The sequence below is a fragment of the Genypterus blacodes genome, unplaced genomic scaffold (assembly GCF_046128005.1).
Source record: "Genypterus blacodes isolate CSIRO-AG114 ecotype Tasmania unplaced genomic scaffold, CSIRO-AGI_Gbla_v1 ptg000003l_1, whole genome shotgun sequence".
Classification (NCBI taxonomy): Eukaryota; Metazoa; Chordata; class Actinopteri; order Ophidiiformes; family Ophidiidae; genus Genypterus; species Genypterus blacodes.
The window spans coordinates 8,567,235-8,586,525 of record NW_027466817.1 but is presented as its reverse complement, the minus strand read 5'-3'; the positions used below and the strand labels follow the sequence as shown (position 1 = coordinate 8,586,525).

The 19,291-nt window shown below is 41.9% G+C and overlaps 1 protein-coding gene across 2 annotated transcripts; it reads right to left on the bottom strand.

Moving 5' to 3' along the window:
• Window positions 1-293: 293 nt before the first annotated feature.
• Window positions 294-17,387, bottom strand: il1rap (interleukin 1 receptor accessory protein). 2 transcript variants are annotated; one of them, XM_076170250.1, is made up of 12 exons: window positions 16,800-17,387; window positions 13,721-13,806; window positions 9,957-10,152; window positions 8,855-8,938; window positions 6,889-7,093; window positions 6,523-6,691; window positions 6,349-6,420; window positions 4,469-4,595; window positions 4,027-4,175; window positions 3,772-3,915; window positions 3,255-3,398; window positions 294-2,583 (listed from the first exon to the last, which is right to left on the bottom strand). In XM_076170250.1, coding segments are annotated over exons 1-12 (1,821 nt in total). In that variant the 5' UTR covers window positions 16,802-17,387; the 3' UTR covers window positions 294-2,140. The 2 variants fall into 2 exon arrangements, with proteins under 2 accessions (XP_076026365.1, XP_076026445.1); XM_076170330.1 differs by lacking the exon at window positions 8,855-8,938.
• Between the last annotated feature and the right edge of the window lie 1,904 nt (window positions 17,388-19,291).

The window sequence follows — 19,291 nt, the reverse complement described above, 5'->3', positions numbered from 1 at the left end:
TCTCAGAGCCTAAAATCAATAAAATTGTTCCTTTAAATGCTGCACAGGTCAAATCTGAACATGGCAGCAGATAATATGTATGTGTGTGTGTGTGTGTGTGTGTGTGTGTGTGTGTGTGTGTGTGTGTGTGTGTGTGTGTGTGTGTGTGTGTGTGTGTGTGTGTGTGTGTGTGTGTGTGTGTGTGTGTGTGTGTGTGTGTGTGTGTGTGTAGGAATAGCAAATCCAAACCCTTACTGTATTTGGAGAATATGAAATGAATGACACAGTGAAATAAATCATGAGATGAAAGATGATAGATGAACAGCTCATTTATTGACCAATACAACAACGAAACATTATTAACATGACAAAGTTCAAGATTCATGTGCATTTTCCTATTAATTCCTTTTAAAGAAATGTGAAACAAACTATAGCACAGCAATACAATTATTTTATATGCCACTGATTACTGTAATTATGCTTACAAAAGTGCAGAAAATTCTCAACAGAAGTATACATTTAGATATTTAGATATTTATTTTACTCGCGTTGCTCTGGATGTCTGTGTTTCCTGTGTTGTGTTTCTGGTGGTGTTTAAAAAAAATCCTACTTCTATCTACTTGTATCTTTAGTTGTCTGTCGCAAGGCTTTGCTGTTTTTTAGTTTTTACTTATTATCAAAGATAAACACTGAGGTACCAAAGAATCCAACATGACTTTTACTTCCACCTGGTTTCACCGATTTGATTCAGAAATGTTTAAAGTTTCACTTGAGAAGAATTGAACATTTATTCATGTGAATACAAACAATGCCCAGATTTCTTCTGAAACATAAATACTGAAAATGTTGCACCTTAAATACTTTAACTCTTGTTGTTTCTGTAACCTTTGTTGGGTATATTTCATCCATTTGTCTTAAGCTTTTCAAGCTTTCTATAGAACATACGTAAATGCAGTTTCAAATGAATTGTGTTGTTTAAATAAACGTGCTTATTTCCTGCTACAGTTTTGAAATTTTAAGTTAGCGACACACACACACACACACACACACACACACACACACACACACACACAATCACACACAATCACACACACACACACACACACACACACACACACACACACACACACAGTCTCATTCACACCTAAAGCCAATTTAGAGTGTTCAAATCACTTAACCTCAAAGTGTTTGGTGGTGGGCCGAAAGCAAAACAACAGGAAGTGACCCACATAGATGCAGGGAACTGTTGCCGTGGTAACCAAGCCACTGCATGTTCGGTATCCTGTCCTACTTTTAAGGCAACTTCTTCTGAGTGACAAATACTGTTAATTATATTTTTATATATATATATATATCAATTAATTAACAGTTTGGTAGAGGAAAGTGACTTTGGAGCAGGGATGATAGCGCCCTCCAACATGACTTTTACTTCCACCTGGTTTCACCGATTTGATTCAGAAATGTTTAAAGTTTCACTTGAGAAGAATTGAACATTTATTCATGTGAATACAAACAATGCCCAGATTTCTTCTGAAACATAAATACTGAAAATGTTGCACCTTAAATACTTTAACTCTTGTTGTTTCTGTAACCTTTGTTGGGTATATTTCATCCATTTGTCTTAAGCTTTTCAAGCTTTCTATAGAACATACGTAAGTGCAGTTTCAAATGAATTGTGTTGTTTAAATAAATGGGCTTATTTCCTGCTACAGTTTTGAAATTGTAAGTTAGCGACACACACACACACACACACACACACACACACACAATCACACACAATCACACACACACACACACACACACACACACACACACACACACACACACACACACAGTCTCATTCACACCTAAAGCCAATTTAGAGTGTTCAAATCACTTAACCTCAAAGTGTTTGGTGGTGGGCCGAAAGCAAAACAACAGGAAGTGACCCACATAGATGCAGGGAAATGTTGCCGTGGTAACCAAGCCACTGCATGTTCGGTATCCTGTCCTACTTTTAAGGCAACTTCTTCTGAGTGACAAATACTGTTAATTATATTTTTATATATATATATATATATCAATTAATTAACAGTTTGGTAGAGGAAAGTGACTTTGGTTATTAGCTCCTGTAGCTGGCTAGCTTCATGCTAGGAGAAGCTCATGGTTCAGTTCTGGGCAATCAGAACGCTGCTACAGCTACGCTGTTAAATACTTTTTGTGGGTCTTTGGCAGTCTTGGTGATGAGTCCGGTCTGAGAGCTGGTGCTGTCCTGACTCTGAAGCCTCCTCGTACACGCTTCCCCCTCCTTGCTAACCCTGTGCACAGGAAGCTCCACCCTCAACCTCTTCCAAAAGCGGGAGGTCAGCTCTCTGGACTTGTCCCCCTGCCAGCGGACCAGAGCCAGGGCCAAGCGGGCCCTCCTCAGCTCCCTCACCCAGCCTTGCCGCTGCACCGATCTGTACTGGACCAAGATCACCCGCAGGTGGCCATCTAGTGCCATACTGTCAATGCCGGCCTTCAGCTCCAGCAGAGCCTGGGAGCCCTTCGATGCATAATCGGGGCTAACCACCACCAGGAGGCGCCGGCTACGAGCCACAAAACTCAGCGTCTCATCTGTGATGACTGCAGGATGAGAGGGGGTGGGGGTTAAAGGATGACTGATGGATGATAGGTGGATGTATGGGGTGTGTGTGTGTGTGCGTGGAGCACAAGCAGCAGTAATAACAGCACTACTAGCTCTCCTAGCAGCTTAAATACTAATAGCAGCCGCAGAAGAAGTTTGCGGTAGTCGTAGGAAGAGTGTTAGCAGTACCAGTACCACAAAGGAGCTTTAGCTGGAGCTGTTTCTGACATACTTTACCCACCAGAAGGAGAAAGAAAGATTAGTTGCAGTGGGAGACTAGAGTAGAAGCATCAGTATTAGTGGTAGCAGTAGTACTTCAAGTAATAGTAACAGCATTAGCTTTATAGTTGTTAACTTTTAGCAATTAGTTGATGCAGTAGTAGATAGCACTTAGTATTAGTTGTAGTATTAGAAGTAACCACAGAAGCAGTGTGTAGTATAGGCTGTGTAGTATGTCAACGCTGCATACAGAGTACCTTTACTGTTTTTTACAAAATGTAATTTAAATAAATTAGTTTTACATAGTAGTGCTGTAGTTATCTGTGCTGTATCAGTGTGTACTCACTCCTACAGGACTGTCAAAGGTACATAGGACTATTTTTACTAGTAGCATAGTTACGTGCAGTGTACTGTGTTGTACTGTAGCACGAGTGTGTGTGTGTGTACTTACTCCCTCCAGGCAGACTGTCTCTGTCAAAGATACACACTGAGTATCCCAGCTCGTTTTCCAGAACTCTGCGGAGGGTCACCAGGACAAACTGCTCCTCCTCACTGTTTCTGGCGTACGAGATGTACACATCGTACTCCTTATCATCTACACACACACACACACACACACACACACACACTGTTATTGTCTTTATTTACTCAGGAAATCAGTTCATAGGTTTTGTTGATGTGTCTCATATCATCTACAGGCCAGATATATAGGTCAGCCTCCTAGAAAGCATCAACGTCAAAATGTATTTTGTCAATGATTTATATGCTGATTGATAGATAAAATCTAAGCCTGACGTGTGAGGAAATGATAAGGGCTGTAATACTTTCTCAATTTCCTTTCGACTTGCTTGATGACATTCAGGACTCAATAACAGACAAAACCTCACGATACGATGAAGAGATATTGTGCACAGCTACTAATGTATGACATCAGAAGAAAAGCACCTGACAGACCGCGAGCCGTTTACCTGTGTGTCTTTCATCAGTGCCGAACCAGGATCGGTAGAGCAGCAGCAGCTCCAACCAGAAGACATGATACACCGTGAACAGAACCAGCATGAGGAGCAGAGTCACGCCTAGACCACAACCCAGCTCCACTGAGGGCAGCGACCCTGGAACACACAACGCACAACCATGTAAGAAACACACAGACAAACACAAATACATTCACATAACATGACATGACGAAGCAACATGTAGCGCGACAGTTGATATGGTCTAACCTTCCTCCTCTAGCTGAGCTCTGCGAGTAGCGGAGCCTTTCTGGTTCCTCAGTGAGCAGTTATACTCTCTTTTCAGATCTTCAGCCCAGAAGTCCTTGATCACCAGCACGGTCTCCTCTGTGCGGTCGCCAAAGTTATAACTTACCAACCTGCAAAACACATAAATAGCACAACAATAAAGGGTAAAATACAGACATTGAATCTGTTTCTTTCAGCAAAATCCTACTTTGGCTCTGATGGCGCTGATTCTATCCAGAGCCATGAAATTAGAGCTTCCTCTCTGCAATCAGGCACAAAATACACCAACACAGCAGCTCAACTGATTCAAAACAACAAAATGTCAAGTAAACTGATTTAGACTGCAGAGTTCATCCATTCCAGTTGGAGGTTTAAATGGTGAAGCCCTCCAATATGGCTGATAAGGGGCGCATGTTTTTTTTACCTGTTGATTTTGGAGAAGTGAGGGTCGGCTAGTTGTTCAACTGTTTTCCCGTCGATGGTCCACCAGATCTCCCACGGTGACTCCAGGAAAGGAAACAGGCCTGTGCACGTCAGACGCACCTCTGTGCCTGATCACAATCATGACAATAACAATAAGAGAAATAATATTCAACTGTTTTTGTCATGTTATTATTTTTGACTTCAGATAATAATTTCAAGGATTTTTTTCATTTTTACAGTGAGGCATTTTAGCTGTTAAATACATGGCAAATTCAATGAAAAGTAAAATTTCAAAAACTATTGCAGACTCCAGAGGTTTAACTGGCATTGTATATGTCTTATCTTATTGTACTTTATTTTAAGTGTTGACATTAACCTTGCTCATCCTTATTCGTTGTATCTTGGGCTTTGTTTATAGATTGTAATGAGCACTGTAATTTACACGCTGACCTGAATGGAACACTTTCTTGGCTGCGCTGCCAGAGAAACTTGGCACAACACGTTGTATTTTTATCGTGCCGGTACTCTGCGAAAAATAATTTAATTCCAGCAGCTTCCAGTTTTTACAGGCGTGCATAAAATGTTTATCACAAGCTAGTCTAACACGCATTTCCTTTATGCATTTATCCATTTTTACACAGGCTGACGTGCAGTTGCTGGTTGTAATTCTCTGCTTTTCACTGACTGGTCATTTTCTTCAGCTGATACATACATTTACAGCTGGGTTTGATGGTTTCAAGGTGTGTGTGAGTGAATGTGTGTGAGTGTGTGTTTCCTTATGGAGGTGTATGTCTGTATGTAAGTGTATAACGCCTTGTTCTGTTTTATGGCACGAGCTCTCGGCAGCCTCTGCTAATATTCCGCGGGCGATTAACTTTGGAAATGTAGAGTCGGCCCTCGTCCGAGCTGCTTGAGCAAACCAATTTAAAATAAGTTGGTTGGCAGAGGAATCTTCATCACTGTCACAGCAGCTTCGCAAACCGAGACTGTGGCTGCAGGTGAGACGAGGACTCAACCTCTTTGAGGCCAGGACAACATGAAACAACACTCTGTGTTTAGGGCCTAATGGAAGCAGGAATCCAGTGAGACCTGTAAGTGACTCTACCTCCAGGTTTCTGAGGAGACACTTTGATGGATGGATCTTTGTTTGTTAGGGGAGATCCTCCAGCTTTCCTCTCTTTAGAAGGAAACTTAGTCTACAAATGGTGCATTCAGTGTCCTTGTCACATAGACTGTTTTGCTTTCTACCTTTAATAATTAATCAATGCAGTTCTGTTCTTTTGTTTCAGATCAATAACAAATTAGCGTGGTTGAAAGGTTCAGCTGTAACGCTCCATCAACCTGACAACCACATCCTTCACTAGAAACATCCCACTGTCATCTGCACCGATCAATGTGTCTCCTGGCTCAGATACTGTACAGTAAAGTCAGAATTACCCACAATTACTCCACAGTACAAGAAAGACAAAAATCCAGAGGTTGGTTAATGAAAGATGGTACAAGGACTGAAAGGAATCACAAATGGTGACTGCAGAGAAGTGACTTGTTTTTGGCCGTAAATCACTGACAAAGTGCCGGTGACTAGTAAACACAAATACACTGTCACAATATTAATGTGGCTTTACATTGTCAGCGCTAAATATTCATAATATTCGCTATTTTTTAGAGAGCCTGAGATATTTTTCTAGGAACAAACACTTAATAACACTTACAGGATTTCTTTCATTTTGACTAATTCCAACCTGTGAAGTCCAGATCTCTCAATATATTATGACAGAGGATTAGTTAAGGAAATTGAAAGAACGCTGACTTATATTTGGATGCTTTGGTTCATTGTCTGACAGTTACAGAAGCATTTCTAACAGTAACCTTGGAATCAACCTTGTTTGACAGAGAAGACTTGGTCCTTGCCCGGATGGATGATGCTGGGATTTTTATCCAAAGAGGGGGGATCTGAAAAATGAAACCAGAACGGTGAACACTCCTTTACGTGTTTATATTAGTTTAATTCTGTGTTGTACCATTAACAGCAGTGTATGAGTGTGAGTATCTTACTGACGGCAGTGACGTTGATGCTCCTGCTGAACTGCTGCAGACGTCCTCTCCTCTGGTACTGAACTTTGCAATAATATAGACCCTCATAATAATCGATCATGAGATGAACAAGCAGACTGGGACCTTTCTGTTCCCGGTCCATGTTCCATCTTTCATATTGACGGCAATGCTGAGATAAACCGACAGACAAAGGGACAGAAAGATAGTTCACATGTTGAGTGTTTACAAGATCATGACAAAGTATTATCAGAGGGAGCTTTGATAGTCTGTGTTACTCCCGCAGCTCACAGTAGTGAAATCTGCCATTGCTTCATGTTAAGATATCCTCCACTTATGTTATGTCACTTATGAGTTAAGTTATCTCACATGGTACCAGGTGACGTTCAGGTCGCCGCCGTCTGCCATCTTGATGGCATCCTGCAGGTCAGGGCAGTCCAGCTTCTTACCCTCCTGCAGAGGGATAATCACCTGACTGGGTGCCGTGGCGACCGCACAGTCAGGGCCCGACGCCACCTGGTCACGTGACAGCACCTCGAGACGCATCGCGATCTTGCTGCAGGACGATTTGTTGCTGGAAGACAGAGACAGGTGTGTTACTGTGAGATAAAAGGACACTAGACACTAAAGATTCACAAAATCAAAGGAAAACTAAAGGCCCATCGTTAAAGTTTAAAGCTCCTTGGCCGAAGCAGTAAACCTGAACCTCAACACAAGAGTTTCACCATTTCACCAATTTGTTTCTCAGAAATGTCGGTTTTCCGAGAAAAAGTAGCTCAGATAACAAAAGGGGAAGGATGAGATGAAACTATGATGACAAAACAGGAACTAAATCTAGATTACACTGAAACTGCTCCTCAGTTTATCTTCAAACTGTCAGTTGTAGCAATATAAGTGCTATAGTACTTTGTTGGAATACAGCGAGGCATGCAGTATAGTAAATGGTAATGGTGTGGAACTATAGTGGTCCGGCACTAAATGACACTTTGGACTGGTATTGTTTGACGGAGGGATACTTCAGTTTACTGTTGCTTCACGTTCAGGGTTGAAAGCTAAGACGAATTCCTGTGTGCATGTGTGGTTGTGTGCGTCAGCCTACTCAGTCAGAAGTTATTGAGCAATTGAAGTCACGATAAAAGATCCTTGTCTCCTTAAACCGCTGGTTTTAAGACAACATCAGTGGTGAGCTGGCTCTAGCTGGAACAGAAATGCACTTCCTGGCACCGATCGCACGGATCAGAAACCACTGTGTGTGAGTGTGTGTGCGTGTGTTATTATTCATGCATTTTGTGCCATAAAACCCTCCAGTGCAGATTGATTTTGCGGGAATTTCTGCTCTCAGCTGACTTGAAGCTTTATTTAGAAGGCAGTAAAACATAAAGGACAGAATATGCAGGAGGAGCTTTTGCATCCTGAACCATGAGCTGGAGAAGGTGGCAAGGGAAAGGGAATATCTAAGCCACTATGTTAAGCCTGCTGCTCCAAGGATGGATGGATGGATGGATGGATGGATGGATTTTCAAAGCCTTAATCAGAGTCATTTTAATTGGCTGTCAAACTCCCCTCAACTGCTGTAAGGTCCCGTCTTAATGCCAGCACAGATCTCAAATCATGTGGGTTGACTGATGAGTTGTGAGCCTATGACAGGAGGCTCTTTTGTATTAAATACTGTAGCTGTGCCATCAGACCCTCAGGATGTGTGCAGATAGCAGCTGTCAGCTCTACTCACAGCTTCCATCCAGACACTTAATCAGCTAAAGTGACTCTTAGTGGCTTTAAGATGCTGCTGCTCAGCTCGCAGGTTTTATCAAACTGAGATCGGGGTTGAGATGTGATCGCTCGCATGGCCGCGTTCCAAAACTGCGTGTGTGATTTCAGCGTTCACAATGTGGTGCATGCAGACGTTTGTACTTACTGTAGCAGAGATGTAATTTTGGACTTACTGTGTAATATATTAGGGCTGTCACCGTTAATCGAGCATAATCTACAGTATCCAATAAAAACCAGTATCCAATAAAAACAAAGGATCATGTATCAAAATTACACACTATCGATTACTTGCTACAGTGGCAAACGCAAGATATCAACTCTTATAGTGTTTGGCAACTTGATCCTCCCCAGGGATTTAGTTTTTTATGTGTTTTCTAAATAAGCGACCGGCCCGCTGCTGCATTACATTCACTCAATTACTGCACAACTAGATAACAACCATTAAACACAATGGACACATATTGTAAACACGCACATACAAATACTGACTACTTGATACATAGTATTTCCAAATATTAGTGTGTGACAGCCCTCTAACACGCAGATGTTGTCTCTCTGTCCTTACCGTAGCAAACAGATGTATTGTCCGCTGTCCTCCACAGTGGCCGGCTGCAGCCACAGTCTCTCTCTGTCTTTGCTGAGTCGCAGGCTACAGAAGAAAATCAGATTAGACTCTGCATGTAACGTAAATCCGATAAGATTCAATTAGAATTACATTAGAACGATCTCTAATGCCCTTAGTAAGACTAATCCAGCCTCTTTGGTCCAAATCCCCATGTATCCACTTTAGGAAGCAAATCGTTCAGGTTGCTCTTCATCATTCACTCATTGGAAAGTGTCTCAATCAAACATAACCTGTGTTTGGGTTTATGCTCATCAGATGTCAGAGAGCTCAGATGATGGCTCGTATCATTTGGACAAACTTCCTATAAAAACTCTTAAAATCACAGGCACATCTAATTATTAACAACAAAACCATCCAATGTGACTTTCAACCTTTGCTGCATCCTGACAAATAAACAGATTATGTGGTGAAACATCAAAACAAGCTAAAGCACTCAGTGAGCTCATGTCACCACCAAGACCTCACAGACCATGAAATCTGAACTATGGATACTTGCATTTGTTGCGATTGTTTATATTTGTCGTTACGCTAAAGCGCAACATTGTTTTCTTGTTATGAGCCGATATGAACACATACCCACTAACTCTGTGACAGATTCAGGTCCATTAACCCACTTCACCTCAAACAGCCCACACGCCTGCAGCTGCACCCTTGAGTGTAACCTTCCAGATTATGACTCCAAGTGCACACTCGGAAGTCAGCATATTGGGATACAGCCATTATGCATACTTGGAACACTTTCACAACCTACTCTACATGCCGTTGTTTCAGATGTGACATTCTAGATTCACTTCCAGTTAAATGTCTTTAGGATGGATTTAATGATTTAGACGACCTCGCTCCCATGCTTTGGCTTCAGTTTCACTCTGAGCTCACTAATTCATGGCCACTTCTTAGTAAGTTAAGAAAAAGAAAGTTTTATTTAACAAAAAACCCCCAGCAAGATTAGTCCTCCTCAAAATCTTTATCACTTCATTAAACAATCGAACGTTATTAAAGCAGCCCCTCACTTCCTGTCTGATCCTATGAAACGCCGCCGTACCTGTATCCTATAGGTTGTTCCAGGTCGTGACCCACAGGCAGGCGGTACCAGAAGAGGTTGTGTCCGGTGCTCTGAGTGGACGAGTAGTTGTAGACGGAGGGATGAGAGAAAAGAGGACATGAAAGCCATCCGGCCTCCCCCTCCAGAACACTGACCGCTCCTTCCCTCGACTCGCCCCAGTCATAACACATGGGCTCTGAGAGAGAGAGAGAGAGAGAGAGAGAGAGAGAGAGAGAGAGAGAGAGAGAGAGAGAGAGAGAGAGAGAGAGAGAGAGAGAAAGAGAGAGATTAAAGCAGAAATTGTAAGCCATTCAAGCACAACAGATCCAGCTGGTGTGCTTTCAGGTAAACTGCTTTCACAGCCCCCAGTCTAAATGAATGGGACTCAATAGGACAGAATTATGACTCTAAAACCCCACAAACCCTCTGATGCCAACTCCGGCCTGCATTGTGCCTGGAACAGTTAGTGTGGAGTACAAACAATGTTATAATATGGCTTTGGTTAAAAAACAACAAAGTTATCCTTTATGTTAGCATGTTAGTTAGTATGATAATATGGGTAACATGGGTAGTTTGTCATGAACTAAAGCACTGGATGTGTAAACTTTGGGCTGGTGGTGGGATTCGTTAAACAGCCTGAATTACATTTCATCCAATAGATTTTAGATACAGTTTATCACTCTGGACCAAGAACGGAGCAGCAGTAGCAGTTGCTGCTAGAGTGGCTAAAACATTAAACAGCAGCAACTGTAAGACAACACACACACACGCACACACAGGGCAGCTGCCAGCCAGATGGCCTGATTCAGAGTTCAGTCATCAGTGCATCACACAAAGCTCTGTGGCTGAGCTTCTTAAGTGTCCTTGTTGAAGTAAACAGAGTGCAGCAGCGGCTCTATGAAACCTGAATCATCAGAGTGAATGCTGGACTCCATCTAACAGCAAACACCCTCAGCTGCTTCCACTTACTACAGACCTCAGCCAATTCTACCTGTGTTAAGAAAGCCAATTTACAGTCCACAAATTGTATAAAACACGACCCAGGCAGTTCCAAAATAGAAAAGTGTCTAAAATGACAACACAGCGTAAGGACGAAGGTCAATGCTGATGTGAGGTCACCAGCCATGCTCCTGCTATGATTCCACACACAGCAGTCCCATCAAACATTTAGCCTGTAAGTGTCTGTTTACAGGCTAAAAGCTTATTATGTCTGATCAACAGCCAAAAACAGAATCAATCAAAAGAAACAGTGGCGGAACTGCAATCAATTAATAAGCTGAAGGACAAAATCCAGCCATTCATCTCTGTGGTACACCATCAAGTATTTGATCTATCATTTCGGCGCTGGTTCAAATATTCAGTGGGTCACAACCAATCGATCAATCAATGAATCTGTAGAAGCTCCAATTTTAGGGAACACAGAGCTTAGGAACTCATTGATGATGGATGAGCTCATTATAAGGAGGAAGAAGGTGATATCTATTCAATAAGTGATAATAATAGTGATGACTAATGTGTTCTGTAGAAACAGGCTCCACTAGTGTTAACACAGACTCCCTAACACGCCACAGAGCAGATCAAGTTTGCAGTTCTTAATTTTTAGACAAAGTTACAGAAATGTTATGTGTCACGATACTTCAGATGTTATATTGTTCGCTTATTCTTCTCCAAATCTTTTGCTTCAAATCCCTTGAAACTGATAACTGACAGATGCCCTGAAACCCTGTAAAATGCTCTCAATAATCAGCAAATTCACCTGCTCACCTGCTCAAACCTGCCCAATATCCCTGAAAGACAGACAAAATATTATCTCCCTGTTTTGGAGCGATGGTGACATCATCAGCACCATAATTACCACAACACAGCAGACCAGCAAACAGGAGCACGGCCGCGACTGTAATGACACTCCTCTCTCATACATGTGGAATTCAATTGCAGATTTGTTAGGTTTAATGGGCAAATGTTGAAATAATTCAACACATAAAATAAAAGCTATTTGATCAGATCCCAAAACCTCTACAGATCCTCCACACAGCAGGAAACATGAGTGTTCTGCCTCAGTGCGCCTGAGGATCCTCCACACTGAACACTGGATTAATAGAGGCCCTCTACACCTGCTCTACAGACTGTGTGTGTGTGTGTGTGCGTGTGTGCGTGTGTGTGTGTGCGTGCGTGTGTGTATATACGCGCGGTAATTGACCTGTCAGGTTTTCCCAGCCTGAGTATTAGTCTTTCTATTAAAACCTGCTCCATCATCCATCCATCCACTCCTCCCTCCTGCTTTACTATCCAACCATCCACACTCACACTCATCCTCCTTTGACCTGCTGTTCATCCTTTCCTACCAGGCAGATTTAGACTGCATGACTGGTAAATCGCAACTGTAATTATTATTAGTTATTATTAACTAACCTTCTGACCTGTTTCTTCCTGTTTGCGTTGTGTGTGTGTGTTTTTTTTGTCGTTTCCTGTTACCCTAATCCCAGAGGAACCATTTCATCTAATCTGATTTACCCTCATAGATTCAACTTCATCTATCTGCTCGATGGCCCCCCAGGACCACTACGCTGCTCCTCTCCTCCACTTACCGTGTATTCATCCATCCACCTCCCTAACCACCCACTGTCCTCCCCCACCCAGCCTCTAGCCCCCCTCTATCCCCCTCTCAGACAGCTTTACAAATGACCCTGCTCTCTGCCTTCGTATACGTTCACTGTCCCGCCGGGCGAGCGTGCTGCTTTTTTAATTAACCCCACTTTTTGCAGGGCAGCACCTGATGAACCGGGATCTTAATTCTCAATTCTCAATTCAATTTCACAGAGGAGGAGCTGCGGAGTAGAACGCTGTACAGGAAGACGGCAGCGCAGAGGAGTCTGGCACATGAATCCACTGAACCTCTGTTTCCCCACAGAGAGAGAGAATTCCCTGCTATGATAGAGTCTATCTGTCTCCAGGGAGGTTCTACTCTGGTTAGATCTTTGCACTGCTGCTTAGGATCTCTGCTACATCCAACCAATGTAAACCATGGAAAACACAAATTTGCATCACTGAATTAATGCCACTTCAATAATTTGACGCCTCTGATGCAAAATTAATCTGAAATCCTTGTCTAGGTGTTTGACAATCACAAACACAGGAAATTAAACCTCCATTTCTAAAATATTTGACTTCTGATTACAGACAATGAGACAGTTTGAGCAGTTAGCACCTATGAGCCAAATGACAAATAAGGACTGTAAATGGAAAACGGTCTGTACTTTAATGGCTCATTTTTATCTGACGATCCAAAGTAGTTTATATATACACCTCACATTCATTCATACACACATTCACACACTGATGCCATGCAAGGTGCCGTCCCCCACATCAGCAGCAGTTAGGGGTTCAGTGTTCTGCATGAATGTCTGCATAGGACGCACAGACTCAGTTTGTACAATAAATTGCAGCAATATCCGGGAGGGCGGGAAACAGTCCATATAATATGACACTGATGAAGAATACCATAAACCTGCTGTTCAGTATCCATAAAAGAATGTATTAGAGAAATAAAACTAAGCTGCAAAAAACACGGGGAATCATCACAGTGGTTTCAGTGTGCACACTAGTGGTGTGTTTCTGATAGTTTGGGAGGTGCAGAGAGTATATTTGCATTTGCGAAGGAATTTGCGAAGGAAAACCATGTGTCAGGTGTTCCATTAAGCCTTTCTTCTGTGTTTGCAGGTGTAATGGGTCGTGTCCCCAGCAAGCACCAAGCTGTCACCTACCGGATTGGTCAGAGGACTGACTGACAGCTGGCCTGTCCCCGCCCAGCACCACAGAGAGGAAGAGGAGGATGGAGATGAAGTCCGGCCTGCAGAGAGTAAGAGAGACATTCGTGTCAGTATGTGTGTGTGTGTGTGTGTGTGTGTGTGTGTGTGTGTGTGTGTGTGTGTGTGTGTGTGTGTGTGTGTGTGTGTGTGTGTGTGTGTGTGTGTCTCACAGGCAGAAATCACATATTGACGCATTTATGTTCCACCGTACGACAAAAATGACACCGACAAATCAGAGGGGATTCATTTTAAAAATCAACCTTTCATACTTATATTTTGTAAAATGGCAGAAGGTGAAGCGGAATTTATAGGAGAGGAGAGAAACGGGTGAAGAGCAGAAGAGCCTGAGAGGGATGTAAAAAAAAAAAGAAGAGGTGAAGGTCATTATCATCCATCCCATTCCATCTTCCATAATGCCTCTAATAAATCAACCTCCTCTGATTTAGCACTGCTGCTGCATGGATTTATAACATAGAGGGGGAGAGAGAGAGAGAGAGAGAGAGAGAGAGAGAGAGAGAGAGAGAGAGAGAGAGAGAGAGAGAGAGAGAGAGAGAGAGAGAGAGAGAGAGAGAGAGAGAGAGAGAGAGAGAGAGAGAGAGAGAGAGAGAGAGAGAGAGAGAGAGAGCAGACGATGTGTCACAGCCGACAGATCAGGCAGAGCTACTCCACAACACCTCCATCACACACACACACAAACCACACACACACACACCAAACACAAACCACACACACTCACACAAACACACATACAAACATACACACACAGTCAATACAACCAAAACACCTGAAGTTTTCTGTGTGTGTGTTTACAGAAGTGTTTATAATGTATAAATGACAGCACCACCACCCTAGAGGATTGTGGGTAGTTGTTTTTGTTGGACTTGCCACCATTTCAGCAACCGACTCATCATCTCATACAGACGACTGTGACTAAGACACTAGACATGTCTGAGGAGAATCCGCTGATAAAGCAGCTGAAAGAGGAAGAGGGCCTGGGCATGCTCAGTGTCATCAGCTTCATGAAGCCGGTTCAGAACCATTAGCAGGTCAACAAGTCACTCACTCAACTAAACTGTTTGTTCCCAGAGGCACATTTTGATCAAACTGCCTCCAATAACGGCCAGACATTTACTGCAGTGGGTCCATCGTTATAAACTCCTTTTGCGTGGACATTTGTTCAAACCCAAAGTTGATTTTAATGCTTTAATGAGGATCACTTATTTGTCAGATTGTGATTTAAGGGGAGTGTGTATACTAGAGAGAGATGGACACTACATCTAGATATGATCACATGGTGCAACTGACTCACAGCTCCAACCAGGAGAAACTGATCAACACTTTCTCAAGGGAGTCTGACAATAAAAGACCACAGAATGACTCCCTGCATGTGTGTGTGTGTGTGTGTGTATGTGAGTGAACAACAACAGAATGACCTCCTGTATGTGTGTGTGTGTGTGTGTGTGTGTGTGTGTGTGTGTGTGTGTGTGAACGACAACAAAATGACTTCCTGCATGTGTGTGTGTGTCTGTGTGTGTGTGTGTGAACGACAACAAAATGACTTCCTGCATGTGTGTGTGTTTGTGTGCATGTGTGTGTGTGAACGACAACAAAATGACCTTCTGCGCGTGTGTGTGTGTGTGTGTGAGTGTGTGAGAACAACAACAAAATGACCTCCTTCATGTATGTGTGTGTGTTTGTGTGTATTAGATAAAGAAAAAGTTGAATGCCGCTGATGAAGATGATGGTGATCATCTTCGAAGAGCTTTCTGTCATTTTTAATTGATTGTTTTAATTAGACACGGACAGGTAATTAGACATCTGATGATGAAGATGATGATTACATTTTATGTCTTCCTGCCAAATATCGTATGAATTTTTAGTTTTTAATTCATTTAAAGGTTTAATGCTCAGAGGTGAGGAAGAGTGTAATGTCCTGTCAGATGTAGCTTCTACTATTCATCATAGTAATGTGATGAGGATGGTGAAGATGAAGATGAAGATAATGAAAAGCCAGTTTCTGATAGGCTGCAGCATTTCCAAACTCACAATAATCTGATTATCAGACCGAATCAATACGTGCCTGCAGAGTGACAGAAGCCTCACAGTCTGTCTGTCTGTTTGACTGCCTGTCTGTCTCTCTCCCTCTGCCTGTCTGTCTCTCTGTTTGTCTGCGATTTTCCCAGTTGCACCTCATGATTAACACATACAGATTTATAGGTTTGCTTTGTTTAGAATGGAACAATGAGATCAGGTCCTGAACGTCAAATATCCAATGTTTTCAATTTCACACATCCTTCTGTCAGAGCTCAACAGAGAACGGAGAAACAATAACAGAGCAACTGTTTGTATTTACTATCTAGACAGCTCATATAATCGTATTATTCATAAAAAAGAAATGTAGAATATTTGTTTTGAGCAGGTTCATTAATGAATACAGTTAAACACAACAAGTATACAGCCCAAACAAGCTAAATACGTTTCTTGAAATGTGACAAATTATGCCAGTGACCCATAAAGGGAGTCCAAACTGATCAATACAACCACTCCAAACTTATTTATAATGTTTGATTGATAAAGGCAAATATTTTCCCAAACCGTTGGTTAGCGTAAAGAATTCCGCATTCTCTTCTTCTGAGAAATAACAAGAGAGGAAGTGTAAAAGTTTGAAACTGTACTGAAATGAGAGTATAGTTTAATTTTGGATCCGAGCCATAATGAAAAACACAACTACATTAGACAAAATGAAGAGTTTGGCTCCTCAGATGTGCAAAGCTCTAAGAAAGATGGTGAAAATAATAAAAGAAGATATTACATAAGAGACTCATTAGGGCTAAACGGTAAACAGTGGCTCTGTCCTCTGCTAATACGTTGTAGATTTGCAGTCTTTTGGTTGATAAACAAATAACGTTAATTTCACGGCACAAACGCGTTGATTTACGGTAAAACCACTATCGCAACAGTACAACCAAGAGAAAGTTCCACATTAGTCCAATGTTGAGTAAATAAAGTCAAACACAGCGGGATCTTTACTTACATGCTCGGCGGCAGGGTGCGGTGTGCTCTGTGTGCTCAGCGTATGTCCGTTCGAGGCGGGCGGAGCAGAGCTGGTTGGGTGTCCCTGAAGAAGGGGGCGGGGCAGGTGTGTGTCCGCTCTTTACTGGATATGCGAGTGCGTGTGTGTGTTGACAGGCTGACAGAGTCTCGCTGCTGACTCAGACCAGGATAACACCGCACACCGGGGAGGAACGAGACTGATTAACGGCTACGCCTCTGGACAGTCAATCTCCCCGGGGTAACAACGGCTCGCCGGCCCGGTCCGGCGGCGCGGATTCCCGGGAATCCATCCAAGCTGATGATGATGGCGTGATCAATCAGCCCCAAATTACCTCCGTATGCTAATCAACTAATTAAAGTGCCCCACATGTTCCAGATGTTCTTCCCCATCAATAAGATGATGGATCAGTCCTTTCTTTGTTGCGGCTCGGTTCCGGTGCCGGAGTTTGACACCGGACAGGCGGAAAGAAAACGGGAGTTCCTTAGGCAGTAAATGTGCGTAATCCCCACCGGGTAAACGTATAGAACACGGCGATGTGTACTGTTTCAGAAGGAAGTAGAAGTTCAACTGTATTCCGGTTGATGCTCCTCCTCCAACTCGCACACACGCGTGCACACACTCAGACGGAGAGGGAAAGAGTTGCGACATTCCGTGATTTCGCAATAACTTAACGCAACGTCCACAGCCAACAACAAGTCAAACAGTACTTTCAGAGAACGACCAAACACTTTGATCTGTGACTACACTATGAAAATGACTACTGAAAATATTGTACTCATATTATTAATCCATGTAGGCAGATGTTACAAGTACTGCTGTGACTACTTCTGCTACTTCAACTGCTAAAGCGACTATTATGTAATAATACTCTACCCCTGCGTTTAATAATACTACGGTTACTACTTCAGCGCATAGTAATAACAGTGATTACATGCGACTACGACTCCGGCAACAGATACTGACAGTAACCATTAGATAACAATAGTAACCAATTTATTTTCAAATGTCTCCCTCTAGTGGTTACATTATGTAATGACATAAACCTACAATTCTTATGCTCTGACGATAACTACTAGCAAACTGTCTTTTCCACAAACACTCAGTATGTTGTGTCCTTTTATTAGTACATTTACTGCTATATGTGGAGCATTGGACGTATTGGACGAATAATCACATTACTTCCTCTCTTTTTGCTGTCACACTTTTACCTCCTTATTATTAAAAATTAATTTAATGTATTTTGTTTTATGTTTTTGCATACTCTTTGCATTTTGTTTCCTGTGTGTGTGTGTGTGTGTGAGAGAGAGAGAGAGAGAGAGAGAGAGAGGGAGAGAGACATTCAACAGTCATTTAAAAAAGGAAGCAGTAGACACAAAAACTTTAATCATTCTTTTTTTATTTTTCAATAATCTTTTTCATCCTGCTGCGTATTTGCAATGAATAGTTTCTAATATATGATGTTTATATGTTTATATGACGATGAGTGAAAAAAGGTGCAAACGTCAGCAAACACAAACAGAAACATTTTTCTCTAACACGGTGACAGCTCATCTCTCTGCTCACCTCTGTCCCTGGGTAATGACATCATCAAATCGCACAGCTTCCCCCATGCAGCAGCAACAGCGCCCTCTACAGGACAGGTCTCTTTTTTTTAAAAGCACAGCAGGAAACAGCCGGTCGACTCACATGGATTCAAACATATTTTCTTACTTTTACTTTTCATCATTTGACTTTACATCGATTTTTTTGCCTCCTAAAAGCTGCAATGGTAGTTTCGTGACTGATCTTCAGTGTTACATTAATGATTACGTTGTTAAGTGTCACAGCTGATGGCTTTATGGCTCCTCTGTCGACCTGCTGTTTCCACACAAATCACACATTTTAGTAGTCAAAATTTGATAAGATTTCTAATCCTAATGAACCAACATACTGCTGCGTTCAGGTCTCACTCGAGACATGAAAATTCAGTTGCTTATTTTGACTTGCGTTGTACCACCATCTGTTTATCAAATGCAATTATTTTGCAATGTTTTAAATTTTCATTTCCATATACCTGTAAAACTCAACTTAAAAAAATAACAGTTTTTTAAATTTTGTATTCCAGGTAACATGAATCAAACTGAGGTTGGTTACATTTCTTCTCAATCTAAATACATTGACAAAACAAAAGAATGTTTTGATTTATATTATCAAAAAACAAAAATACAACCTTTATTCCCCAAAACAAACTAAAATAAATTCTTGTGCATGAATTACTTCTGACATGCAAATTCTGTTATAGCAACCTGAATTAAGACTGTCCCACATCTTTTATGTGATCTGAACGCAGCATTTTTACACAGATTTCACCCTCTGGAGTCTGAAGTCATCTTTGCAGTTTTCCTTTGCTTTGAATTGCCTTTTTTCACATTTAAGACAAATCTTAAAGTGTAAGAGGTTCTTTGTGGAAGTCAAACGTTTATAGTTTAACA

Coding starts and splice junctions, on each gene's coding strand:
- il1rap (XM_076170250.1), bottom strand. Junction 6,692..6,888: donor TGAACGTCACCTGGTACCAT/GTGAGATAACTT, acceptor GGTTTATCTCAG/CATTGCCGTCAATATGAAAG. Junction 3,399..3,771: donor CACTGATGAAAGACACACAG/GTAAACGGCTCG, acceptor GTGTGTGTGTAG/ATGATAAGGAGTACGATGTG.